At 40.3% G+C, this 24,245-nt stretch overlaps 5 protein-coding genes across 5 annotated transcripts; 3 read left to right on the top strand and 2 right to left on the bottom strand.

Annotated features, from left to right (window-relative positions):
* Positions 1-342: 342 nt before the first annotated feature.
* On the bottom strand, positions 343-3,198 carry LOC129411313 (uncharacterized protein K02A2.6-like). The gene is given in 4 exon segments (XM_055161930.1): positions 343-2,310; positions 2,312-2,698; positions 2,700-3,155; positions 3,157-3,198. Coding segments are annotated over 4 exon segments (2,826 nt in total). The 5' UTR covers positions 3,172-3,198.
* A 1,138-nt stretch (positions 3,199-4,336) lies between these two features.
* LOC110155955 (uncharacterized) lies at positions 4,337-9,500 on the top strand. The gene is made up of 6 exons (XM_055161931.1): positions 4,337-4,477; positions 7,933-8,040; positions 8,108-8,261; positions 8,717-8,853; positions 9,106-9,213; positions 9,291-9,500. The coding sequence occupies exons 1-6, from the start codon at positions 4,432-4,434 to the stop codon at positions 9,443-9,445; spliced, it is 708 nt and encodes a 235-aa protein (XP_055017906.1). The 5' UTR covers positions 4,337-4,431; the 3' UTR covers positions 9,446-9,500.
* Positions 9,501-9,743: 243 nt separating this feature from the next.
* LOC110175219 (myogenesis-regulating glycosidase-like) lies at positions 9,744-15,589 on the bottom strand. The gene is made up of 6 exons (XM_020941348.2): positions 15,509-15,589; positions 13,527-13,872; positions 12,882-13,413; positions 11,873-12,677; positions 11,671-11,777; positions 9,744-10,819 (listed from the first exon to the last, which is right to left on the bottom strand). The coding sequence occupies exons 2-6, from the start codon at positions 13,790-13,792 to the stop codon at positions 10,463-10,465; spliced, it is 2,067 nt and encodes a 688-aa protein (XP_020797007.1). The 5' UTR covers positions 13,793-13,872; positions 15,509-15,589; the 3' UTR covers positions 9,744-10,462.
* Positions 15,590-15,684: 95 nt separating this feature from the next.
* On the top strand, positions 15,685-19,173 carry LOC110153809 (izumo sperm-egg fusion protein 1). Its single transcript, XM_055161783.1, has 10 exons — positions 15,685-15,758; positions 16,196-16,433; positions 17,048-17,119; positions 17,327-17,407; positions 17,480-17,500; positions 17,598-17,687; positions 18,017-18,126; positions 18,196-18,346; positions 18,694-18,850; positions 18,985-19,173. Exons 2-10 carry the CDS (start codon positions 16,214-16,216, stop codon positions 19,061-19,063), a joined length of 981 nt encoding a protein of 326 aa, XP_055017758.1. The 5' UTR covers positions 15,685-15,758; positions 16,196-16,213; the 3' UTR covers positions 19,064-19,173.
* A 1,847-nt stretch (positions 19,174-21,020) lies between these two features.
* Positions 21,021-23,753, top strand: dusp2 (dual specificity phosphatase 2). The gene is given in 5 exon segments (XM_055161784.1): positions 21,021-21,865; positions 22,033-22,145; positions 22,270-22,488; position 22,953; positions 23,536-23,753. Coding segments are annotated over 5 exon segments (918 nt in total). The 5' UTR covers positions 21,021-21,498.
* The last annotated feature ends 492 nt before the right edge of the window (positions 23,754-24,245 follow it).

A 24,245-nucleotide genomic window follows, 5' to 3' on the forward strand; every position in this document is an offset into this window, starting at 1 on the left:
CCTTGTTAATGAAGGATGAGCGGACCACAGGTTGTAGATGACTTTTGGTTTTTACTGAACGTTACTCAATCACAGTTCAACAGCAACCGGGAACAACTGACACATTTTTCCCAACCTTCAGCCTATGTCGCCACCTAGTGGTCAACACGGGGTATAACATGTATCTACTACATTCCTCCCCTCTTAAGCTATTACTTTCATCTTAACTACTCAAACAAAAATTAACTAATTATTCTGTAGCTTTCCAAAACTAGCCACCTTCACATTTAACTGTGTCATCTTCTCAAACATTATAATAACCCTGACACAACCTTTTCTTTTTCTTTTTTTTTTTGTTAAGAATCAACATTCATAGTCTTTCAGATAACTAGGTTTTGAGACAGTCCGTTGAGAACGCCGTGCTGGTGCAGCTGTTTGCTGGGGTGGTGCGTCCTTTGCTGCATCTGGGACCGGAATATCTGTCACAGGTGGTTTTGGGTTTTCTTGCACAGTTCCTTCTGGAGCACAGCTATTTCTCACTGGCACAGGATCAGCTGAAGACAAATCCACCATGGGTGGTTCTATGATCTTAGGGTCTACTAGGTCCGCGTCTTCCGGTCTGGCCAGTATCTGGTCAACATGCCTTCGGACAACTGTTCCATCTCCCAACATGACCTTGTAAGACACCGGTCCCGTGACTTTGGTAATAAAACCCCGAACCCATTTAGGCCCATAACTGAAGTTCCGTGTAGACACTGCATCTCCCACTTGGAAACCTCTTCCTGATCCGAGCTTGTCGTGATGCTTCTTCTGCATGCACTGCTTCCGTTCCACCTTGTTTCTGAGGTCCGGATGCCCTAGATCCAGTGTCGATCTCAACCTCCTGCCCTGCAACATTTCCGCTGGTGACAGCCCTGTGGTGGACTGAGGGGTAATGCGGTAACTAAACAGCACTCTTGAAACTTTAGTATGGATGCTACTTTCACCTGCTTTTTTCATCATGGACTTAATTGTCTGGACTGCACGCTCGGCACAGCCATTTGAAGAAGGATGATAAGGAGCTGAAGTGATGTGTTCGATTCCGTTCTTCCTCATGAATTCTTGGAATTCGGCACTCACAAAGCACGTACCATTATCTGACACAATCATCTCAGGTAATCCTTGACTGCTGAAACTTCTCCGCAGACATTCAATCGTATTGGCAGAAGTTGCTGAGGTTACCGCGTAGGCGTCCATCCATTTGGAATAGGCATCCATCAGTATCAAAAACATGTGACCCATAAAAGGACCCGCATAGTCTATGTGTAGCCTCTGCCACGGTTTACTCGGCCACTCCCAAGGGTGGAGTGGTGCTGGAGCTGGTAAGTGGCGATGTTCTTGGCAGGTGCTACATCTTTTCACTACAGATTCAATGTCTGCATCTAACTTTGGCCACCAGAAGTAGCTTCGTGCTAATGCTTTCATTCGGGTGATGCCTGGGTGACCATGATGCAGTTGACCCAGTAATGCTTCGCGACCTGTCGGGGGTACCACCACGCGTGACCCCCACAATATACACCCATCTTGCACACTTAATTCGGTTTTCCTCACCGCATAAGGCTGGAAAGCTGAGTCTGAGTGTTGTGGTGGCCAGCCATGTTGAATGAACTGACAGACTCTGGACAGCACTGGGTCTTTTCGTGTCCACTGGCTAATTTCACTGGCTGACACGAGCGTTACCTCCTCCAGCATCAGTACGCGGTCCTCCTGCTCTCTCCTGACGGCTGTCTGAGGCAGGGGGAGCCGGCTCAGAGCGTCCGCATTGCTGTGGTGTTTACCCGGCTCATAGACAATCTCATACTCATATGCTCGCAAAGTCACTGCCCAGCGCTGAATGCGAGGGGATGCCATTTGAGGCACTGCTTTCATCTCACTGAAGAGGGACAGTAAAGGCTTGTGGTCTGTACAGATGATGAACCTCCTTTCATATAAATATTTATGGAAGCGCTGAATGCCAAACATCACCGCCAGTCCTTCTTTGTCCAGCTGCGAGTAGTTTGCTTCAGCTGCCGTGAGTGTCCGTGACATGAAGCCAATAGGCCGCTCTTGCCCGTCTGGCATGCGATGCGACAACACCGCCCCTACTCCGTAAGGCAACGCATCGCAGGACAGGATTAAGTCTTTATGGCTGTCATAATGCACTAACACCTCTGACGACTGCATGAGCCTCTTAGACTCCTCAAAAGCTCTCTCTTGCTCCTCCTGCCAGTTCCACGGCGTTTCTTTCCTTAACAGTCTGTGCAAGGGAGCTAACCGTGTTGAGAGATTTGGCAAGAATCTGTTGTAATAGCTTGAGCAGGCCTAAGTAAGCTCTCAGTTCTGTGACATTAGTTGGTGCTGGTGCCTGTTGTATAGCCCTGACCTTGTTTGGCAGAGGGTGGAGCCCCGAGGCATCCACTTTGTGTCCCAAGAACTCGGCCTCTCGCTCCATGAAGACACATTTGTTGCACTTCAGACGAAGACCAGCCTCTCGTAGCCGCTGTAGGACTTCGTTCAAGGTCTCCAGGTGCTCGTGGTCACTCCGACCGGTCAGCAGGATGTCATCTAAATAAACTGCCACATTAGGGATTCCCGCCACCAGACCCTCCATTATCCGTTGAAAAATGGCAGGACTAGAGGAAACACCAAATGGTAGGCGATTCACTTGAAAAAGCCCTTTGTGTGTGTTGATTGTGACATTAAGGCTTTGATGCCTCATCGAGGGTGACTTGTTGATATGCGTGACTAAGGTCCAGTTTAGTAAACTTCTCACCCCCGGTCAACTTCTCAAATAAGTCCTCCAACTTGGGTATTGGATACTGCTCTAGCTTGGAAACTTGGTTTACTGTGAGCTTGTAGTCCCCGCAAACATGCACCGAACTATCAGTCTTTAACACCGGCACTATTGGTGCAGCCCACTCTGAGAACCTCACTGGCTCAATTATGCCCTCCTTTGTGAGCCTTTCCAGCTCTAACTCTACTTTCTTCCTCATGGCAAAAGCCACGGGCCTGGGCTTGTAGAACTTTGGAGCCACGTCCGCTTTTACGTATATTTTTGCGGGCGGGCCTCTCCAGGTTCCCAGTTCTTCTTTGAATACCTCTTCATTCTGCTTTAGCACATTCTGTAACGTTAGCTGAGGCTGTTTCCATCTTATTGACAAACACACAGTTCATTTCCAACTCTCTTAGCCATGCTCGGCCTAGCAGGTTTGGCCCCCTCCCTGCTACCACTACTACTGGCAACTGCTTGACTTTGTCTTTGTAGGTTACTGTTACCATTGCCGTTCCTAGTGTAGAGACTTTTTCACCTGTGTATGTTTTCAGAGTCAATGAGCAGTTTTGTAACTCCTGTGCGTTTCCCGCTGCCCATAACTTGCTGTATTCATCTTTTGTAAAATCGACACACTACAGCCTGTATCCACTTCAAACTGTACCATGTTCCCATTCAGATCTAGCTGTGTGGTAATGGGGTCTACCTTTGCCATTTTTGAGTCTTTTAGGTTGTGCATTGAAAACACTTCTTCGTCACTGGACTGGGGATCCGTGGACTCGCTCATATGATGCGCGTACTGCCTTTTTTCTTTCCAGCTAGCCTTTTCACCCTTGACATACTTCTTCCCTCCCCCCTTAGCCTGTTGTTGGTCCCTAGGAGGAGAGGACCTGCACATCTTTTTCACGTGCCCCTTTTTCCCACACCCATGGCACTTTTCATTTAGAAACCGGCAGTCCCGTGCCAAGTGTTCCCCCCCATTTGCCTCAAAGAAGTGCTCCAAAACTTCACAACTTCACAATATTCCTCCCAGGTCTGTATCTGACTGTCAAACGCCGTCAGCGCTCCCACCATGGAAGTAGCCATCCCGCCGCTAGCGCCAGCTTCCTCGCCGTCCGACATTAGCCGAGAAACTGTTTCATGAAACACTCAAGCTGTTTCCTGCACCAACAGCGTCTCCCGAGTTCACCAGTTTCCTCGTCGCCAAATGTAATATCCTTGTTAATGAAGGATGAGCGGACCACAGGTTGTAGATGACTTTTGGTTTTTACTGAACGTTACTCAATCACAGTTCAACAGCAACCGGGAACAACAACTGACACATTTTTCCCAACCTTCAGCCTATGCCGCCACCTAGTGGTCAACACGGGGTATAACATGTATCTACTACAAATAATAATAATAATAATAAGACTGTGTATTAATGTCTACAATTATTAGTTATAATATGCTCCAAGTATCCTATACTTTTGTCTATTGTAAAACCAAGTTTCGCCTTGTATGAGTTAATCTCCTTGTCCCTTTAAATGGATAATGGGTGTTCAGTTTATTCAGGTCACAAAGAGGGGGGTTGTGGAGGGTGTGTGAAAGAAGTTGAACTTGCCAGAATTTGCACTTTGCACAGCTTTTTCACTTCCTTCTCTTAATGTTTTCGCGAGTTCAGGATGACGATCTGCAGAGCTCTCATTCTAGTTTTAAATATTTCTATTGGTAAGAACTATTCTTTATTTTTCTAACTTTCGTACTTTTTCCTTCGTTTTTCCTTATGAACAGACTGGTCAACAGTGGCACACCTTATGTTAAAAATTTAAAAGAATAAATGTTCATTTTATTCTAGTAAGTTTCCTGCCACAAGACTCAGGCACCAAACTCAAACTGAAAGTCAAAGTTATTTTTTTATTTATTTATTTGTATTACTTATATGACAAGCCGCGGCCTTGTAATAGTTAACATGTTATATATAGCCTTGTAATATTTTGTGGAAATTCTTTGCACCTTCCAAAAATGTGGTAGGCAATATGGGCAACATGCTAAGGACTTTTCACAATTCAGAATATAGTATATCTTTGGCCCGGGCCAGTAAATGGCGAGGGCTATTGTTCTTCGTCGGTTTCTTCTTATTATTATTATTACTATTATTATTATTATTATTGGCCCGAGCCAGTAACGTAGTAACTGGCGAGGGCTATTGTTCTTCCTCGGTTTCTTTTTTTTTAATTCTTTTTCCCCACATTGAATCGCATTTTTGACCCCCCGAACATGGACGAAAAGTCCCCAAACCGGGGTTCAGATCGACCGGCTCGGCGAAAAATTCGATAAAATTGGCATCGCGACAATGACCAAAGTGACCCGATTCAACAGCGCCGCCTAGAATTGGACCCCTATGGGAGTGCGGACAGGCAAAGTTTGTCACAGGGAAACGAAATTCGGAACAGTGATAGAGAACAATGAGACAAGACAAAAGATGAATTGGAGCATGACCCTATGACGAACAGGAAGTCGGCCATATTGGATCAAACATTCGGCGCCGTTTTGACTTGCGTGTGTGCACAATGCTACTAGTCCCTGGTGCTTGGTCCAAATGAGCTCAGATTTGACATGTCACATCTACAGACATAGCTTCACTCAAATCATCCACGTTTTTGGGATACTCCTTACGGTTTGCTCGTAGCACACCGGCGAAAAACACCTTCATTTCCTGTGTCTTCGGTAACCTGTGACGGCCACAGGCATTGTCCTAGAGAGCTCAAATTCAAATCACAATTGTGTGATCCAGGCCTGAATGTAATGAAATATGAAATCTAATAAAAGTGAACTCTATAGCGCCCCCTAGCATAGACATGAAACGTCAACATTATCGGATTTGTACCAAATTCGGGGGTTAAATTCTATGCATGATTACAAGCAAAAAAGTCCCTTACGGAGATGATGCATTTTCCACCACTGGCCAGCAGGGGCGCAAAGACTCCCCCAAAAATAATTAAAAAATTATTACAGGGACATGCTTAGTCCGATCGTGCTAAAATTTGAATCATTAATGCATGACGGCCTAAACATAATACACTATAAAACATATGAAAAGTGAACTCTATAGCGCCCCCTACCATAGACATGAAATATCAACATTATTGGATTAGCACCAAATTTGGAAATAAAATTCTATGCATGATTACAAGCAAAAAAGTCCATTACGGACATGGGGTATTTTTCACAGTTGGCCACCAGGGGCGCAAAGACTCCCCCAAAAAATAGTAAAAAAAATTATTATATGCCCATGTTTAATCGGATCATGCTGAAATTTGAATCAATAATGCGTGATCTGAGCCTGAATATAATACATTATAAACCATATGAAAACTGAACACTATAGCGCCCCCTAGCGACATGACCCGTCAACATTATTGGATTTGTACCAAATTCGGGAATTAAATTCTATGCATGATTACAAGTCAGAAAGTCTATTATGGACATGGTGCATTTTCCACTGTTGGCCAGTAGGGGCGCAATGACTCCTTAAAATATTTAAAGGTGCATTATGTAATGTGTCTTATGGACAAGATGTCGTCCTGGGCGGCTGTTGGGAAGAGAGAGTGGCGTGTCGGGGCGGTCGCGAGAAATTTTCAACTTTTTTTGGGATACTCCTTACGGTTCACCCGTAGCACGCCGGCGAATAACGCCTTCATTTCCTGTTTTTTCGGTGACCTGTCACGGCCACAGGCATTGTCCGAGAGAGCTCAAATTCAAATCACAATTGTGTGATCCAGGTGCGCGCCGGGGCAAGGGCCACCATCGCCACGCGCAGCTTTAATTAATATTAATATTTTTTCCTTGCAAACGATCTCAATTCTGAAGGCCTAAACATCGACGAAAAGTCCCCAAACCGGGTATCAGATCGAAAAATTGTATAAAATGGGCATCGCGACAATGCCCAAAGCACCCCCACTCAACAGCGCCCCCTTGAAAATGCACATTTTGAAATGAATGGGAGGCTGAGACGCACAGCCAGAGTTACATAAAATATTACATTCTCTTATTTCAAGATATAAGGCAGGAATGGATGGGAGATGGTAATATGGCAAGTTTAACAAATAATTCAGTAGTGAGTGTAAGAGGCAAAATAAATGTAATTTCTAATTCCGTTTTCAAAAATAGTTATTCATATTTTTGCGTAGGTTCACGAAATTCTGAACAGTAATGGAACTCAAGGAGACAAGCATATTGGATCAAAAAATTCGGCGCCGTTTTGACTTGGGTGTTTACAAAAAGATTCAAGTCCCCGGGGTTTGGTCCAAATGAGCTCAGATTTGACATGTCACATCTACAGATATAAACTCACAAACATTTTGTATTTTTTGAGATACTCCTTACGGTTCGCCCGTAGAACGCCGGCGAAAAACGCCTTCATTTCCTGTTTCTTCTGTGACCTGTCACGGCCACAGGCATTGTCCTAGAGAGCTCAAATTCAAATCACTATTGCGTGATCCAGACCTGAATGTAATGAAATATGGAATCTAATAAAAGTGAACTCTATAGCGCCCCCTAGCATAGACATGAAACGTCAACATTATCGGATTAGTACCAAATTCGGGGAATAAATTCTATGCATGATTACAAGCAAAAAAATATATATTCCGGACATGGAGGAGTTTTCACGGTTGGCCAGCAGGGGTGCAAAGACTCCCGCAAAAAATAGTTAAGAAATTATTCCACACACAGGCTTAGTCCAAATGTGCTGAAATTTGAATCACTAATGCGTGATTTTGGTCTGATTATAATACACTATAAATTATATGAAAAGTGAACACTAAAGTGCCCTCTAGTGGACACATCGACATTATCGGATTAGTACCAAATTAGGGGATTAAATTCTATGCATAATTACAAGCAAAAAACTATGTATATTCCGGACATGGAGGATTTTTCACGGTTGGCCAGAAGGGGCGCAAAGACTCCTAAAAAGCATTTAAAGGTACACTATGTAATATTTCTGTTGGACGAGCTATTGGTCTGGGCAGCTGTTAGGCAGCGAAAAAGGCGTGCTGGGGCGGTCGCGAGAACTCGGCGGAAAACTATGTATTTCCTTTTTTTCCCTTCCCGTCCCTCCTCTCCCTCTTTAACACTTACGACTGGAGCATGTAGTTCAAATCCACTGTCTTCTCTTACAGCTTGTGGTTTGAGATGCTACACATGTACCGCTGCTGAACCAAGATCTTGTACTGACACAAAATCGTGTCCTGTTATTTTTAACCGATGCTTTTCCTTAAGTGTACATGGTGAGTGATATACTCCTTGCTCCTCACAGTTTCAGCAGAAGTATTGAGACATCTGTTTGTCTTGCAGGTTATGATGCAGTTACTAAGGGATGCCAGACCAGTATTGCATGTGTTGGACCTATGAAGTGCTGTGAAGGGGATCTGTGCAATGGAGCCAGGCAATTTACAGGGCCTAGCTTCCTTTTGTTGTTTCTCTCATCCACTGCCATCTTATTCTTCATGTAAAATCTGAATAAACTAATGTACCTAATGTTCATATTGCCTATTCACAATACAGTACGCAACAACAGTATACATATGGCTTGATCTTGAGAGTCTAATACAAATAATGACTTATTATTAATGAAATTTCAACTTTCCAGTGTATTTCTCTGTATTCTATAAAAATATGGGCTAGTTTTATAAATGACTAAGTCACCAGAAACTTTACTAAAGCCTTTTTAGCTGAATAAAATATACATGTTCATCTAAATTATAACATAAATGACAAGCTAATGTAAATTACAAACCATATTAAATTAGGTTACAAAATGGTGTCAACTTGTGTGCCCTACATACCCATATAATAATGACAAATACAAGATGACATTTTGTACTTTTCACATTCATGTATTTGTTTTTTCTTTGTGAAAATTCACTTGTGCAACTGTGGGAACAAAAACACACACACAAAATAAACCCTACTGGCTTTTGAAATTGTGGAACAACCAGCAAGTAGTCTATATAATGAGGAGTACATCAGAGAACTGTCAGTGACTACAGTGATGAAGATGTTTATTAAAGTTTTGAGTTTCCTTATGGGCCTCTCTACAGGTGAGTTTATATATATATATATATATATTTTTTAGAAACCTTTACATTTTACTTAATTTGATTATTATCTCAAGCAAAGCACAAAAACGTAGGTGCAATTACTTCACAACAATTATTTGAAGATCAAGTATATTCAGTGCATTACTATTGAACATCTTATATTCTATATTTTGGGTTTCTTAATCTCAAAAGGTGGAAATGTAGACCCTATCATCTTAATTTTTTTTTTTTTCTTTTTGACTTTTTTCACAGCCTGTGCCCTAAAATGCTACTCATGCCTAAGTCCCACTAGATCATGTACAAACATTGTCGAGTGTAACGAGCAACTCTTGAATCGCTGTTTTGCCATGAAGGTTGAAGGTAAGAGTCCCTATTTGGCAATGCATTGTCTCACTTATTTGTACCTGAATGTAAGATTTCTTGTTATGTGAATACAGGATATGAAGTCAAGGGCTGTTACACCAGTCTCGGGTGCTCCAGCAATTTCCCCTACTGCTGCAAGGGTGACTTGTGTAATGGCTTCATACCGACGGCTCCCAGTGTCCTTCTTGTACTGCTCACCTCTGCCATTTTTACCCTTTGTGTGATCTAATTTTTAACATATTCTTATGACAAATTGAAAATAAATGACCAGAGAGAAAAATGTAGCAATGTGTGGCTTTAAAAAAGGTTTCACAGTTTGAACTTGCGATAAAATAAAAGAAAAGCGGTTTATTTTCTTCAAATTCTTTATGCCATGCTTTTCCATAAACTGTAAAACCAACTTAACTTAACACTTCAATTTCTGCTAATGTAGAAATTACAAGTGATGGAAACATTTTTCTACTACTGCTTTTTTGTTTTTTTATACTCCACTGCTGAAATACAGATGCTGTAGCAATGACTAAATCTTTACCATGGAATTAAACAGGTGATTTTATTTCCAGTGTTCCACTTAAGGTAACAAATGTAATGTACAACGTGTATTTACAACTTTGATTTGGCACAGCCAGAGTTACATAAAATATTACATTCTCTTATTTCAAGATATAAGGCAGGAATGGATGGCAGATGGTAATATGGCAAGTTTAACAAATAATTCAGTAGTGAGTGTAAGAGGCAAAATAAATGTAATTTCTAATTCCCTTTTCAAAAATAGTTATTCATGTTAGAATAGTGTAGGCAATATTACATAATGCATGTTTAAACTGAATAAAGATCCTTGGAAGACATTTATCCATTGCAGGCACAAATCTAATATGGCTTCAGTTGGGACTTACTACAATTAACAGAGTACTCAAGTCACAAGTGACCACATAAGATATTAATAGGTTGTATAAGATAGAAGGTATAGAATAGTATAATATGAATTGGATGGAAGAATGTGAAAGGCACAAGGGAATTAAAATTAAAAAGACTAATTAGCTTTGACTCAAATGAATCAGCAAATGACTGAAACAAACAAAAATGCATTAACAGAATTAATAATCACCCAAATCATTTTCAAAATCGCATTCTATTTTCATGTAAAGAAATTGAGGGCAAGATTATACTGAATGTCTTAAATAATGTCTTAGGTATAATTCATTATACTGAATGTCTTAAATAATAATAATCCATGTTTGTGCAGTCACTCAGTTACTTGCACCCATGTAAAATAGGCCACCTCGTCTAGGTCCACAGGATAGTCTGTGAGGTAAATAGGACCTTTGTCAAAGAGCTCACCCTTGTAGCTTCGCCAGCTTCCAGCTGGCAGGTAGATGTCCCTTTCTTGCTTTCCCGGCTCAAGCACAGGAGCCACCATTAAATCATCTCCAATCAGGAACTGGGAATCAATCTTGTAGGCAGCTTCATCATCATTGGCAATCCACCACAAAGGCCTTATAATCGGGTCCCCTGTGTCAAGAACCTCCCCTGCCAATTCCAACACTCTCGGGGCCACCAGTTCCTTGTGGAGATTGGTGAACTTATGTGCTATTTCCACTACCTGCAAAGATATACATCTATAAGCCATTTAAACATACAATTTACAGAGTATACATAAACTGTTTCAAGTGATTCATTTTTAAAAAGGAGGGCAAAAAAGTTCACCATCAAAGTATTTTTGCCCTACAAAGGAAAAACACAGTATCTGTGCTAATAGTTATACTAACAAAAAAAAAAGTTTTGATGTTATCCCTTTTGTGTATGAGGTATACTAATGATAGTATGCTTATGTGTTACCATATAATGAGGTCATGTTTATCAATCACAGCCATCACCACTGATTTTATCTTTGACCTTTGACATTTGTTGCTGCAGTTACTGCTCTATTCCTTTGAATCACTAAATCAAGATTTTTCAAAAAAGAAATAGAGTTGAGTCATAAAACTTTGTCACCAAATAAAACAGGTGTTAAGAAGGTGTTTTTAAGTCACTGCGTTTTTCCTTTGTATTAATTCATCACAATTAATTAATAATTGGCGTTACATAGAGCTTCACAATGCAGTATTCATTCTCTCCACACTCAGTGGTGGTCATCTACTGTTGTAGCCATAGCCGCCCTTGGGCACACTGACTGGCAGCCAATCTATGTCATTGGCCCCTCTCACCACAACAAACATTCATGCACACACCACTTTCATACTAAATAATGTGGATGAAGTGTCTTGCCTGAGACATGATAGTTTTTTTGAAAATGGTGCCCCAGTGTTGCACATGGTAGGGCAATACATTTATTATGTTGTCCTCCATTACAACCACTTAATATTAAAATAATGCAGAAGCATAAACGGCAAGCAAAATCGTAAACAAATAATTTTAATCTTAAAAGTTGCAACAGTTGGCCAAGAGTCTCACCGATTTGTCATATGCCCAAGGTGGAATAGAAAATTGCATAGCTGGCATGAAAGCAGACAGTTCCAGCCATCTGATGTAGAGTTCTCTGTCGGGAAGACCACCCACACCTGTAAAAATAAAAGAACCCTAGTTCATAGAAATGCAATATATTGCATATAAAGTTTTGATTTATGCACCATATACACAGGAATATTTTACATGCCTGCAGTGCGGTTCGGATAGGCATTCCCTCCAATCATATCAGGCAAAACAAACTGGTATCCAAGAATGCTGATAGTTAAAACAGTGGGAATGATGGATTTGAGCCCGAGCTCATAACCCCACACTGAATCTCTGTCGATGATCCTGAAGAAGCAGGAGATGTTCTGACTCTGATAACCCACACGCAGCTCAGCTCGCTCATTGAAAGGTAATGCCATCTCACTGTAACGCCGGGTAAAGGTCGAGGGGTCAGACAGTGGGACCAGTGTGCTAAACTGACGTGGAAGATAGCTTGTTTCCCCCGCATCAAACTTAAAAGAAGTAATATCATAGCGATTTTTAAGTGTATGAAGGTGTGAGGAGTACCACTCACGGGTCTCTGGGTTAGTAAAGTCCAAAATCCCTCCAATGCCATTCCACCAACGAACTAGGGCAGGAAGTTCTCCTCCAGGCTCCCGTACAAATAACCCTTTTTCCACAGCAGTGCCAAAATTTATAGAATCATAATTGATAAAAGGGTGAGTCCACAGTGACACCTTAAACCCGTCTGCTCTGAGTTTGTCAAACATGCCAGTAGCATTGGGGAACTTTTGAGGGTCGAAGTCAAACTCGCCATAGTCAACTGTGTAACGGTCATCAAGCTCCAAATGTGAAGATGCAAATCCGTGCTTAGAGATGTCTGATGCAAACTGAAGAAGTTTCTCCTGACTGATGGCGGACTTGTGGATAGCCCACGTGGACCACACAGGGTGCCTGAACAGTTCAGGAGATGGGACTTTAATAGGTTTTGGAAAATATCTTCGTACCTGTTGATTAAATAAGGGATAAAAAAGCAGATTTATAGAAATCCCAAACAATACAAATACAGTATAGTTAATGATCATTTGTAATAAATTTGTTCCGTCAGCATTTTACAGCTAAAATCCCTTTTCCAAAATATTGTAGCTTAAAGAGGCTTTAAAACAAAATATATACATTATGCCTATTTATCCTGACAATCTTTCACTCACCATAATTTTATGGATAGAGGTGACATCAGAGCCCACACACACTCTGTAGCTGAGCTCTGGCACAGCCTGCTGCCCCTCCTCTGGTCTGAACGGAGACTTCAGGTATTGTGCCTGAAACCGCAGGGTTCTGTCCTGCTCCGACCAGCCCAAGTGAAACGGGACAGAATCATTGATCTTGATGGCTGTTGCATTTGAGGAAAGCCAGTAACGTTCCAAAATCCCTCCAAAAGAATCTCTGTTCGAGTATACGTCGCTTGTGATGAAGGGCCGTGGTTCCACCTCACCTTGGATCTTTATGGGCCAGTGTTGTGTTGCCAGCTCTGCCCCTCCGTACCAATGAGAGGCATTACAGCTCATGGCATGTTCTACAAGTGTTTTGTCTTCTAGCTCCTCCCACCGCACACGGTAGCATGTCACTGTGTCTTTGGGTCGAATGGTCTGTATAAAAAAGTTCAGCTTTCCAGAGTTTGAATGAGTGCATCTCAGAATATTTTTCTCTTTTGAGCATGAATCCAAATCCAGCGTGCCAGACCTGGGAATTTTTTGACAAAAAAATAAACTAAATGCCAATATTATGTCAATATTTTAGCCTTGTGGTTTATGGCACTGTGATGTATATTCAGTGTTCTCAGTTTAGCTCCTTACCTGAATGCCATAGTAAAGATAACAGCCCCCAATTGGTTACGAATGATGAAGCCATCTCTGTTCAGCTCCAGTAGCTCAGTGTTCAGCATCTGGGCCTTTCGCAAAGAGGCTGAGTAGTAACACCAGGCAACTACAGCCGCCAGCACCAGCACACACCCCAACAACCCGGCCAGCACCATTGGACGGCCTTCATACTTGGGCTTTTTCTTCAGAGGTGAACCATCCAACTGCGGCTCCCCGGGAGCCACTGGGACAATCTGATACATCCTGCAGATGAATTTTTAGTTCTTCTTGACATAAACCATGTGACCTTGTTTACAAATCTTCATCATTTTATTTTTCAGATCTAAAATATAAATACCAAAAGAAAGTTACAAAAAGGACAAGAATGTGTGTAACCTGTGTCAAAGCATATAGTAGTAGTAATAATAATAATCATAATAATAATAATAACATTTTTTTTTTATTAAATGCCTTTCTGGACATTCAAGGCTGCCTTACAACAATAAACAATTACAAATGCATAAACAAAGTTAAATACAATTAATAAATATATAGTTAAAAAAACATACAGTTACAGTAGGGCAGTGCAGCTATGGTCTGGTGGTGAGGTGGAATGAATAGGCCAGTCTAAACAGGTGTGTTTTGAGTTTGGATTTGAAGTTTGGGAGTGAGTCGGTGGGCGATGGAAGGCTCTTGTCCTCTCCATGATGATAGGACGCGTAGAGGGAACAGAGAGATGGGAGAGAGGAGGAGCAGTGGAGGAGTAGACGGAATAGAAAGCTGGAGAAAGAGAGCTTGTGGAGGGCTTTGAATGTGAAGAGCAGAATTTTGTATTGTATTGTGTGATAGGGAAGCCAGGGTGTGATGTGGTTGATAGATGGGAGGTGACAACACTGTGAAGAAGACTGCAGTGGTCTGTGGAGTGAAGGAATGGAGGAGGCAGTATGACTGTAACTGTACAATATTTATGCTTTGCATATTGTTTATGCTCTGTATTTTTGTAGCAGTTTTGTATGACGTTTCTATGAAACTTGTGATTTTTTTTCTCAAATTTCACATATTTTCTATAAGTAATTACTTCCATATTTGAATTAAAAGGACAGATCACACCATCAGTAGTCTCCTTTTCTTCCAGTAGGTGACATCAAAAGGCTTAATGAAGTGGACCCCCATACTTGTGCTGCTGCCATTGGTGGTCTGCTCTGTGTTATCTTGAGTAAGACCCAGTCTTCAGTGTGAGTGCATTGTGAGGCTGATGCATGAGGATTTTGTCCAGTCTGAACCTGATGCACTCAAACAATATTTATGTCAAGCCTCAGTTTTACCAAGCCTACATAATGTGTGGGTCAATGTATTGACTGTGCCTGAACTCTGCCGCATTCTGTTCAGTAGTGTTCAGCACTGAGGGAGACAGCAAAGGCTATAATATAGTTAATAGCAGGTGTACTGTCTGCATTAACCCTGATGATAACAGAGCCAATAATACCATAAAAACAGGTTCTGACATAGGACTGGACAAATGTGCTTGAGGCAGACTGAATTATGCTTAGAATATGTAATTATAGCCCATATAATAATGATGATGATAACAGAGTCACATACATGGGTCAAAGGACGTCATAATAAAATAGAAATTCTATAATCTCATAGAATGAGAGTTCCTGTTGGCACTTTATCATCATAGGCTCCCTTAAACAAAATTCTTACAATACAGTCATATCATACTACTGTACAGGTTACTACACCTCTACTACTACAGAATTTTCCTGGTAAACTACGGCTAAACTAACATGGTCAACTAATATCAAGATGTTGTTGTGACAGGGGAGGCTGTCACTATTGTCGTTTGAAACCAGTCACACCGGTTCTCCTTAGCGCCAATGGCGCAAATTGCGCATATTGATGTTGTCACAACAACTAGTTTAATTGTCTATGTGGAAAGCGCAAAGCGTATATTGATAGTAAAAGAGTAATCTTACCAACCACTGCAGTCTGCACCTGACTTTGCCCAGTTTTGTCCTGCGCACAACCAGCCACTGCCAGAAAGCCTGCGAGAAAAAACCACTGCGCAGAATCGGTGCCTAAAGTTTTATGTCCCGCCTTTCAAAGTTAAATCTAGAATCTGATTGGTCTATGACTGAGCTACAGTATTCATGGGATATGTAGTTTGATAAGAGGAGTGTCGAAAACAATAGCGGAGGAGTCTGGATCTTCTCTCACCAACCGCAGGTGATGATAAAGTTAAAAAGTAGAGCACTGTAGTTGTGGCAGACAGTTTTTGCATAACATGTTTAGTTAGCTTGCTAAACGTTTGTTTGTTTTTTGTTTTTTGTTTTTTAGCTAGCTAAACGTTTGTCAGAACCATATCAAGTGTGATAGCAGCAACCATGGAGTTACCATAGCAACTTGTATTATCTGCTAGTTTACCTTATTATTATTTTGTGGTTAAAGCAAGAATTTCTCCCCAAAGCACAAAAAGCGAATGTATGTTGTTAATTAATGTGTTCATATTTTATTTTTTCCCTGCTTTATGCTATTTATGCTTTGCATATTGTTTGTATTTTGTAGCAGTTTTTTATTTTTTTATTTTTATTTTTTTTGCCAATTTTACATATTTTCTGTAAGTAATTATACTTCCTTTTAGTAATCTCCTCTTCTTCCAGTAGGTGACAGCAAAAGGCTTAATGAAGTGGACTCCCATGCTTGTGCTGCTGCTGTTAGGGGTCTGCTCTATGTTATCTGGAGTAAGGCTCTGTCTTCAGTGTGAGCGCATTGTGAGGCTGATGCATGAGGATTTTGTCCTGTCTGAACCTGATGCACTCAAACAGATCGAGCTCCAAAAGATTGTGGACTACGCTTATGTGACCTTTAGAGAGACAAGTCAGAGTCGCATGGGTGTCGTTGGTAAGATAACTGTGATTAATCATTCAAAATAACATAGATATCTAATTGAGATATTTCTAATGAACATTGCAACTGTGATTAGATTTTAATAATAAGGTTCTGTTCAAAGTTCACATTTTAAACACATCCTGAAGAATTGACAAATAGATTCCAAATGACATGAAAGTTGGCAAAGTTCTAAACCACAGGCATTTTTTAATGCAGAGTAAGGCCGAATATTTAGTTTGTGTTAATTATGGTATTTCAAAGATTGCAACCTTTGTGATTTTTAAAATTCAGTCCAAATCCAGTCAAATTGCAATTTTGATTCAGTTTAGATTAATCTTGCAGCCCTAAACATAGATGTGTGTTGGTGTTTTATAATTTTGATTTCTCCACACATAATAGGACTGCGCAATTAATTCAATTTGAATTGATTTCTAATCGTCAGTGAAACCTTACTTTTATGTTCTCATGTTCATTAGCAGTGATTAAACCCTGTCTTGTGTATGTTCATGAAATCACTACTGTAAGATACCTTTGTTTTGTTTTGTTTTTGATATATTGCCAAACTCTTCCAAATAAGTGCATGGTAGACAGTTATATCGTGTGAATTTGTCTTGCTTGATTTTCAGACTTCACGACTCTTTACAGAGCTAGAACAGAGTACCAAAGTGAATTTCATCGCTTCTTGAAAAGTACCACTGGTAAGCCAATTCATTTCCAGTAGTATAAAAACTGTGTAATAGCCAATTCATGGGTTTCAGTTTCCTGTAATATGACATTTTGAGGAGTTCACCAATAAAACGATATAGTATTTTATAATATATTGTTAATTGCTATGGCTGGTAACTACTTTTTTCTTTTGTTACTTTCAACTTCTTTTGAAACCCCCTGATATGGCTTGTTGAAAGGATCTACAAATGAGGCCATTCAAATAATGGAAAACGGTCGTGAGATATTAGCGCAGCACTTGGGAACCTTTATACCTGATGGTAAAAGAGAATAAAGCTCATAAAGACACTAATGATCAAGTAACATTAATGTATCATTTATTTTTTTCTCAGGATTGTGTCCAAACAAGTGTGGTGAGATTGCAGTAATGAATCTTTACAATGCACATTCATTTTTTATGCAAAACATATACAGCACCTCAGTCACATGTAAAAAGTTTGTGGTTTTTAGGACTGCTGATTCGAAGAGTCCTGGATTGTACCTCCTGCCTTTACAGGGCATATACTTGCCCTTCCCCCACTGGACAAGAGAACTGTGGAGGTATATGTTGTATAGTGTTGTCACAATACTAAAATTTCAGCGCAATTTTGATATAACATTTTTGATAGGAAAAGGAGTGATGACTGATAGAATGGAAAGGTTAAATTCTATCCTGTTTATGTGATTTTTTTTCCAGTACTGGTACTAGAATATTTAGTTTTCATAATACTTGTATTCTTGTCTGTACATCTAAATGAAGGACATGAGAGACACGTGTGTGAAAATGTGTTGTTCACTTTTGCATTGCTGCTGGTTGTACATGTGCACACCTAATAAAAGGATTATAAGTGTTATCCCTATGATGAATGAAGTCCTTCTGTCATTCCTAGAGTTCCCAGTGGATGTAAAGGAGGGAGATCAGGCAGTGCTGGACTGTTTTCTTCCATGGCATCGGCTCCTGTTATCAAAACCAGAGTATCACTATTCATGGGGATCAAATGTGACAGCCAGTACCTTTTATATATATTGACACACATTACCTCTTTATAACAAATTATTTTATGTTTAGTTGAAGAGGAGTGATTTCAAAGTGCTGGTAGTAACTCAGGATTCATCTGTGGTCTTAAATCAGCTGCATGTCGAAGAGGGAGGAACTTATCAGTGTTCACTACAGAATCAAACTGGAACAGTGTTTTACAAAGTCAAGTTCTTACTTTCAGGTAAGGTTCTAACACATTAAATGATATATAATGTGCGTGCGTGCGATTTTTTTTAACCAATAAAGCACAAACTCAAATGTTTCAGTCTAATTTTAATATTTATTTTTGTTAGATTTATCATTATTTTGAGTACATTTTAGTAATCATTTAGATGTAGTTTACATTTTAGGCATATTATTACCAACACTGAAACGTGTGACCGAATAAGCTCAGGGTATGACTATATGCCCAGGAGCCTAATCAAGAAAAAAACTACAATCCCAGGAATTGTATTAATTGTATAAAATGTCACCCTATTTTTAATATGAGTTTGTATACACTGTCCACCTACGGCTTTTTTCCTCTAGTTGCTGCTTTACCAACAAACGGTCAGAATCCTGTGGTCACTCTCCCATCTCTTCATTATGGACACTCTCTGAAGTGGAGGGAGGCTCTGGTGCCAGTCATATGCATTGTGATCGCATGTTGTCTAGCAGCAAGTTTAGGCCTTGCTGTTCTTCTTAGGTAAGTGGAAATACAATACAAACAGTGACTGAATGGGCACAAGGCAAATATGAACAAGAGTAGTAGTTGGAACATGTTTTAGAAAGTATAACTAAATGGTAAAGACTTAATAAACATGTTCCTTGTGTTCTTAGAGCGATATGGAAGGAAGAAAAAGTCAAAAGACTTCAAGAAGAAAATCCATTGCAGAAGCTGTTTAAAGATCAAATTTAATAAATACTGCACATTGCACTTTAAACCAGCCATGAATGTGCACTGATCCAAGTTAATGTAACAGGCCAGCTTGTTATCTATAAGTAACCCTCAGCACTTTCACCCTTCACTAAGACACTTTAAATCACAGCACGTTTGATAGCACGCAGCACTTTAAACATATTTGCACATATTAAAGTCATTGCACATAATTGGTTTTAAAAATGCATTTATTGTCTTTCCTTTTACCACTTTTAATCCTGAGGTACAGTGGCACATTAACTGACAGCAGCTGGGCCCTGGAGAAAAAAAGAGACATTAATTAACTAATTATCTTTTAAACTGAGTAGTGCAATATATATGGTACAATATATCAGTTTCAGAATGTTTTAAGTGTTGATGTGTGTGTTAGTGTATTTTATTGTGTTTTCATGAATGGTGTGGTGATATGCTTTGTACATACCTCCTTTTCTTCTGTCCAGGTCTTAAAAAAGTCATACAGCAATGAGCTCCCCCTTTAAAGGTTCCGGACTGGACCAATTTTAATATATTGTACAGGGGTAGTGGGATAGATGTTTTATTGGTTTATGGGTTTTAAAGTTTACTTGGTGTATGGTTTTAGTTTTTTATGTATATAGTTGGGCTTTTAATAGTTATTCGATTTTGGGTTTGTTTTATGAACTGTTAGGTCACTATTTTAAGATAATTACCATCCCTGTTTTAGCTATTGTAGTTTTACCCAATAAGTCAGACCAGATCAAAAGCACCTCAAGACATACTGGGTTCTGCTACTGGAGAGGAAACTGCTATTTGCCTCCATGTTGCACATTGCACATTGAACTTTTAACTACTGAAAAAAAACAACAACAAAAAAGTAAAACTGTGGAACACATGCCTTTGTCTGTGTTTTTAACCTTACTGAACCCCAGCCCGCTCACAGTCAACCTACGTCACAGTTATGATGTGTCCTTATCTAAATATATCTGGAGTTGTGTTTTTTGTTTAATTTACACACTTAGGCTGAGTTCTTCTCTTAAGTGTTCCACTGTATTTTTAAACTCCATACGGCTCACTAGAATCATTTGGATAATTTAAGACCTGGAATTGCCAATCTCTATTGAACAAAGTAAAAGGTAGCTATTGATTTGAAAATTGCCACGTCATGATATCACAAGGTGGAACAGAGCATTTTGAGCTTTTGAGATGTAGACAGACTAATAATAAAGGGTTACTCAAACATGTGAATGAAACAAAACTCAACTGCATGTATGTTTTTGAGGAGGTAACCACATTCTAATGTGGCTTAAAGCGACAAGAGTCAATTTAGCATAATATGGGAAGGGGAAAAACATGTTTCCAGATAAATTGTATATTGTGTTCATACACTGTATTTCCCTAAATTAGGTTGTCACATGGGAGTGTAAGGAATGACAGATGATCTAAATCTTGGATTACAGTGGTTTCAGAGATTAATAGCCACAGCCACTCAATTAATCCTGGATAATCCTTTGTGGGACAGAGAACACCGAAACTAGATGTTGTCAGCTTTATTTGTGACTATGTTTAGCTACATATGCACTGTATATTTTCTGACATAAGCAAGCGCCTAATATTGCAACATGTATTTAAGTGGAAGAAAAGGTTTTAGAGGTAGTCATCTGGACACTTTTTAAATCAAGTCATTTTCAATTTGATGGTAGCCTACTGGTTTGAGACACTAGGGCCTTGGACCACTCCAGGACAAATGGAGGATTACGCCATCTTGTTTCTGTTTCTGTTTAAATTCTCTTGATCTGGATAATGATGTTTTGCACTCTGCTAAGCTTTGTCTTGTACCCTTCCTTATGACATGAGCAGGGGCTGGTTTTGCATTGTTGTATTCACACAGATGCTAATCTTGATAGTGTGGCATGACATTGTCTGTCAGTTAGTATGCAACTTGAATCTTATGTAGGCTATTTAGGCCTGCTTTTTCTTTTTAAATGGGCCTACATTTTATTAGAATAAAATGTTCAACAAACTTTGTCATATAAAATGCCAAAAGGTGACAACAAGCAAAGACAATGGAAAAAGAGAGTGAGGTATGAACTCCTCTGCATCACAGATTGTTGATTGAATTTGACACAAAAACACAACCCCAGCACCATGTGCGCGGTAGGAAACTCTCTGGAGTAACATCATACCATATTTGGAGCACCGGTCTTGTCGTATATGGTATTTCCGCAGTTTTGTCTCAGTGCTACAGTGGGAAGAGACACAATAGTCCTGCCCCAATGTGCCCCACTCAGCTGTGATCAATGAAGTGCATGAAATAGCGACTAGAACTGACCTCTACTCTGCCCAAGAGCATCTCACAGAGTGAAACTACCTACATTCTCACTTCAGTTTGCGTTGTGGATTAATTTCAATATAAAAAAAAATTATATAGAGCCTGGCCATTGTAAGTTTTGATCGTCATGACGTCCAGCGTGCAGCTGGTTGAAATAAGTGGGTACGAGCTGGCACATGTACTTCGGATTCCTCGGGAGCATGGGGGTTATGGCTGTTTTGTGCTGGGCTGTAGACCTTTTGTAGATTACTGCCTGGCGCACATCAGCGGATCGCGCAATGTGAACTGGAACTCAATGCTCCGCCGCAGGTCAAAGGGCTCAGCGGTTGCTCTGGAGTGGCTCATCTCTGCGCTGCGCAAAGGAGACTTTTGTCCTTTGGTTGTTAGGGACCAGAGTAGTCTGTCTATAAATGAGCTACAGTTCGAGAGCGTGAGCCGAATGCTACTCACTGGCCTGCAGAGCGAAGTGAGGACAGAAGTGTGCTTTTTGCAAGGTAATGATGGCCTGCTACTGCTTTTTTGTTGTTTTTTTTAAGACCTTCTGTATGGCATAGAAATTGGTGTTTTGATTTGTTGTCTCATCATTGCAGAATAGTATGAGTGTGGGACAGTTATGAAAAAATGTACGCCAATGGACTCATGCTTTGTGATCTTATTTTAGGTGGATTTGAAGGATTTTCTGAGACCTACCTAGAGCTACGTTACAGCTCTGTACACAATAAAATGATGACTCTGGAAACAAATCCAGGGCACACAACCCCATTTTATGATCAGGTAAGAAAGGTCTTAAATTGTGCAAAATTAAAAGTTTTGTGACACAACTTTAGCCTCTGTTGACCATCTTTCTACACTCACAAACCTTAGCATATTCTTACACACCCCTCTTTGAATGAGCCAGGATGGTCCAGTGGAGCTGCTGCCCTTCCTGTTCTTGGGTAGTGCAGTCCACTCCTCATGCAGAGAGGCCCTGGCTGCAGTGGGCATCACAGCTGTGCTCAACATCTCCTCATCCTGTCCTAACCTGTAAGAGGGCGAGCTCCTGTACCTGCGCCTCACTGTGGAGGACAGTGTGGCTGCAGACATCGGGGCCTGCTTCTCCCCTGCAATCACTTTTATTGTTGAGTTCTTGTAAGACTGTTAATGTAGTTTTTTGTTTTGGTTTGTTTTGTTATTTCAAGCATCTACAACTAAATGAGCAAATTATTTATATTGGCCGATGACATTTAGGGAGCATTCACACTTTGGAATTACGACGAGGAACGGAACCTACAATAGTCCAGAACTAAAATAAAACCAAAAGAAGGCTATACAAGTCTAAATCAGGTCTAAACTGGGCTCAAGCCAGGACCTAACCAGAATGTACCCTGAAATATGGTTATTTCTAATAAGAACAAATCCATTAAAGGTGTACCATTTAACTTTTGTGATGGAATTTTTGCCACCATCCTGTCACCATAGAGATGTCCTTGCTTTGTCTCAAATTTTCCATAAAATACCATCAAACTTTTATGTTAAGCTTTTTTTTTTTCAGTTGTTTTTATTGTAAAAATAATTCCTTGATAAACATATACTCTTACTGAGAGTGGGCTTGCCCGACCTGGTAGTGGCCCATTTTTGTGTCCGTGGAGATGGAATATATTTAATCCTATATTGTGGAACCCTCCTCCGGAAAAGTTGCATATTTCACCATTAAGTGAGAGTATTCTTACAAACGAGGCCAGTTTGTGTATAATTTTTATATTGTCAGGGGTAGGACCAAAACAGAATACATAAGACAGTTGCAATAACAATAAACTTGGTATAGCCTAATTATTAAAGTACCGCTGCTTATAGCTCCATGTTTTTCTTCTATGTCCTACTGCTGAATGTAGGGTCCTTCTCAGAGAACACCATGATGGCGGGGTCCTTGTGTCCTTGTTGTTCCAGTCTGAATCCACCCAACTGTTGCAAAGCTGCTTGTGTTCCGAATACATTATGAATCTAAACCTTGGAGCCAGATTTTGTCATCCGGTTACAAAATTACTGGATTACGCATTACAAGTTAAATGTTCATAGCAGCATTGTTTGCGTGTAGCTCTGTTGCAAGACCTTGGTCTGTGCAGTGGGTAAAAAGTAACTTATGATTATAATGGGAGATCATGTTTTCCTCTGTGCTCCCCCACAGACTCAGTGAAGCAGACAGGCGGTCGTGTGTTGGTCCATTGTAAAGCTGGTATCTCGCGCTCCGCCACCATATGTCTGGCCTACCTCATGCACACTCACCGCATTCGTCTACAGGACGCCTTCGACTTTGTAAAGCAGCGAAGGAACATCATCTCCCCAAATGTGGCTTTCATGGGGCAGCTGCTGCAGTTTGAGACAGACGTGCTCTGCCAGGGCTGAACAATCAATCAATTATTATGGATTTACACACCATTACGGGCTTTATTTGTACTTGCACCATAAGTCACAGTGGACGTATCACATTCTTATCACATTATGGTCCAAAAGCACAAGCCAAGTCAAAAGCTACAATAAGAGAAGAACTTTTCTTAGAGTAGTGAGATGTTTGTTTCTCTGTGATATTAATTTATGTGGTCGTCCTCTTGTTTTTGTAATGGCTTCATCTGTTTGTACAAAAACATTTTCAGCTACACTTTGCTTTGTAAGTGTAAGTGTGTGCTGAAAGAGACTATAGTTTTATTATAAGATTTTTTTTTTTTTTTTTTTTTTTTTTTTTTTTTAGGTAGAATGGTAAATGGTATTTTTTAAATGATCTTAGCACTTTATACGCCACAGTGGATTTATTGCATGTAAGCCTGCTCTTGTTCATCATAAAGCACTGGAATCACTGCAAATCTGTCTTGATGACTTTTGTTTGCCTACACTCAATTG

The sequence above is a fragment of the Boleophthalmus pectinirostris genome, unplaced genomic scaffold, assembly GCF_026225935.1.
Source record: "Boleophthalmus pectinirostris isolate CB_2022bp ecotype Guang Dong unplaced genomic scaffold, ASM2622593v1 HiC_scaffold_4, whole genome shotgun sequence".
Classification (NCBI taxonomy): Eukaryota; Metazoa; Chordata; class Actinopteri; order Gobiiformes; family Gobiidae; genus Boleophthalmus; species Boleophthalmus pectinirostris.

What these genes read in the sequence shown, in the direction of transcription:
- LOC110155955 (XM_055161931.1), top strand. Translation starts at nt 4,432, where the DNA reads ATGACGATCTGCAGAGCTCTCATTCTAGTTTTAAATATTTCTATTG. An exon ending in AGTTTTAAATATTTCTATTG is followed by an intron (nt 4,478 to 7,932) that starts GTAAGAACTATT and finishes CTTCTCTTACAG; the next exon opens with CTTGTGGTTTGAGATGCTAC. An exon ending in TTTTGCCATGAAGGTTGAAG is followed by an intron (nt 9,214 to 9,290) that starts GTAAGAGTCCCT and finishes ATGTGAATACAG; the next exon opens with GATATGAAGTCAAGGGCTGT.
- LOC110175219 (XM_020941348.2), bottom strand. Translation starts at nt 13,792, where the DNA reads ATGTATCAGATTGTCCCAGTGGCTCCCGGGGAGCCGCAGTTGGATGGT. An exon ending in CCTCTATCCATAAAATTATG is followed by an intron (nt 12,678 to 12,881) that starts GTGAGTGAAAGA and finishes TTTAATCAACAG; the next exon opens with GTACGAAGATATTTTCCAAA. An exon ending in CTATCCGAACCGCACTGCAG is followed by an intron (nt 11,778 to 11,872) that starts GCATGTAAAATA and finishes TTATTTTTACAG; the next exon opens with GTGTGGGTGGTCTTCCCGAC.
- LOC110153809 (XM_055161783.1), top strand. Translation starts at nt 16,214, where the DNA reads ATGAAGTGGACTCCCATGCTTGTGCTGCTGCTGTTAGGGGTCTGCTCT. An exon ending in GGGAACCTTTATACCTGATG is followed by an intron (nt 17,408 to 17,479) that starts GTAAAAGAGAAT and finishes TTTTTTTCTCAG; the next exon opens with GATTGTGTCCAAACAAGTGT. An exon ending in TGGACAAGAGAACTGTGGAG is followed by an intron (nt 17,688 to 18,016) that starts GTATATGTTGTA and finishes TGTCATTCCTAG; the next exon opens with AGTTCCCAGTGGATGTAAAG.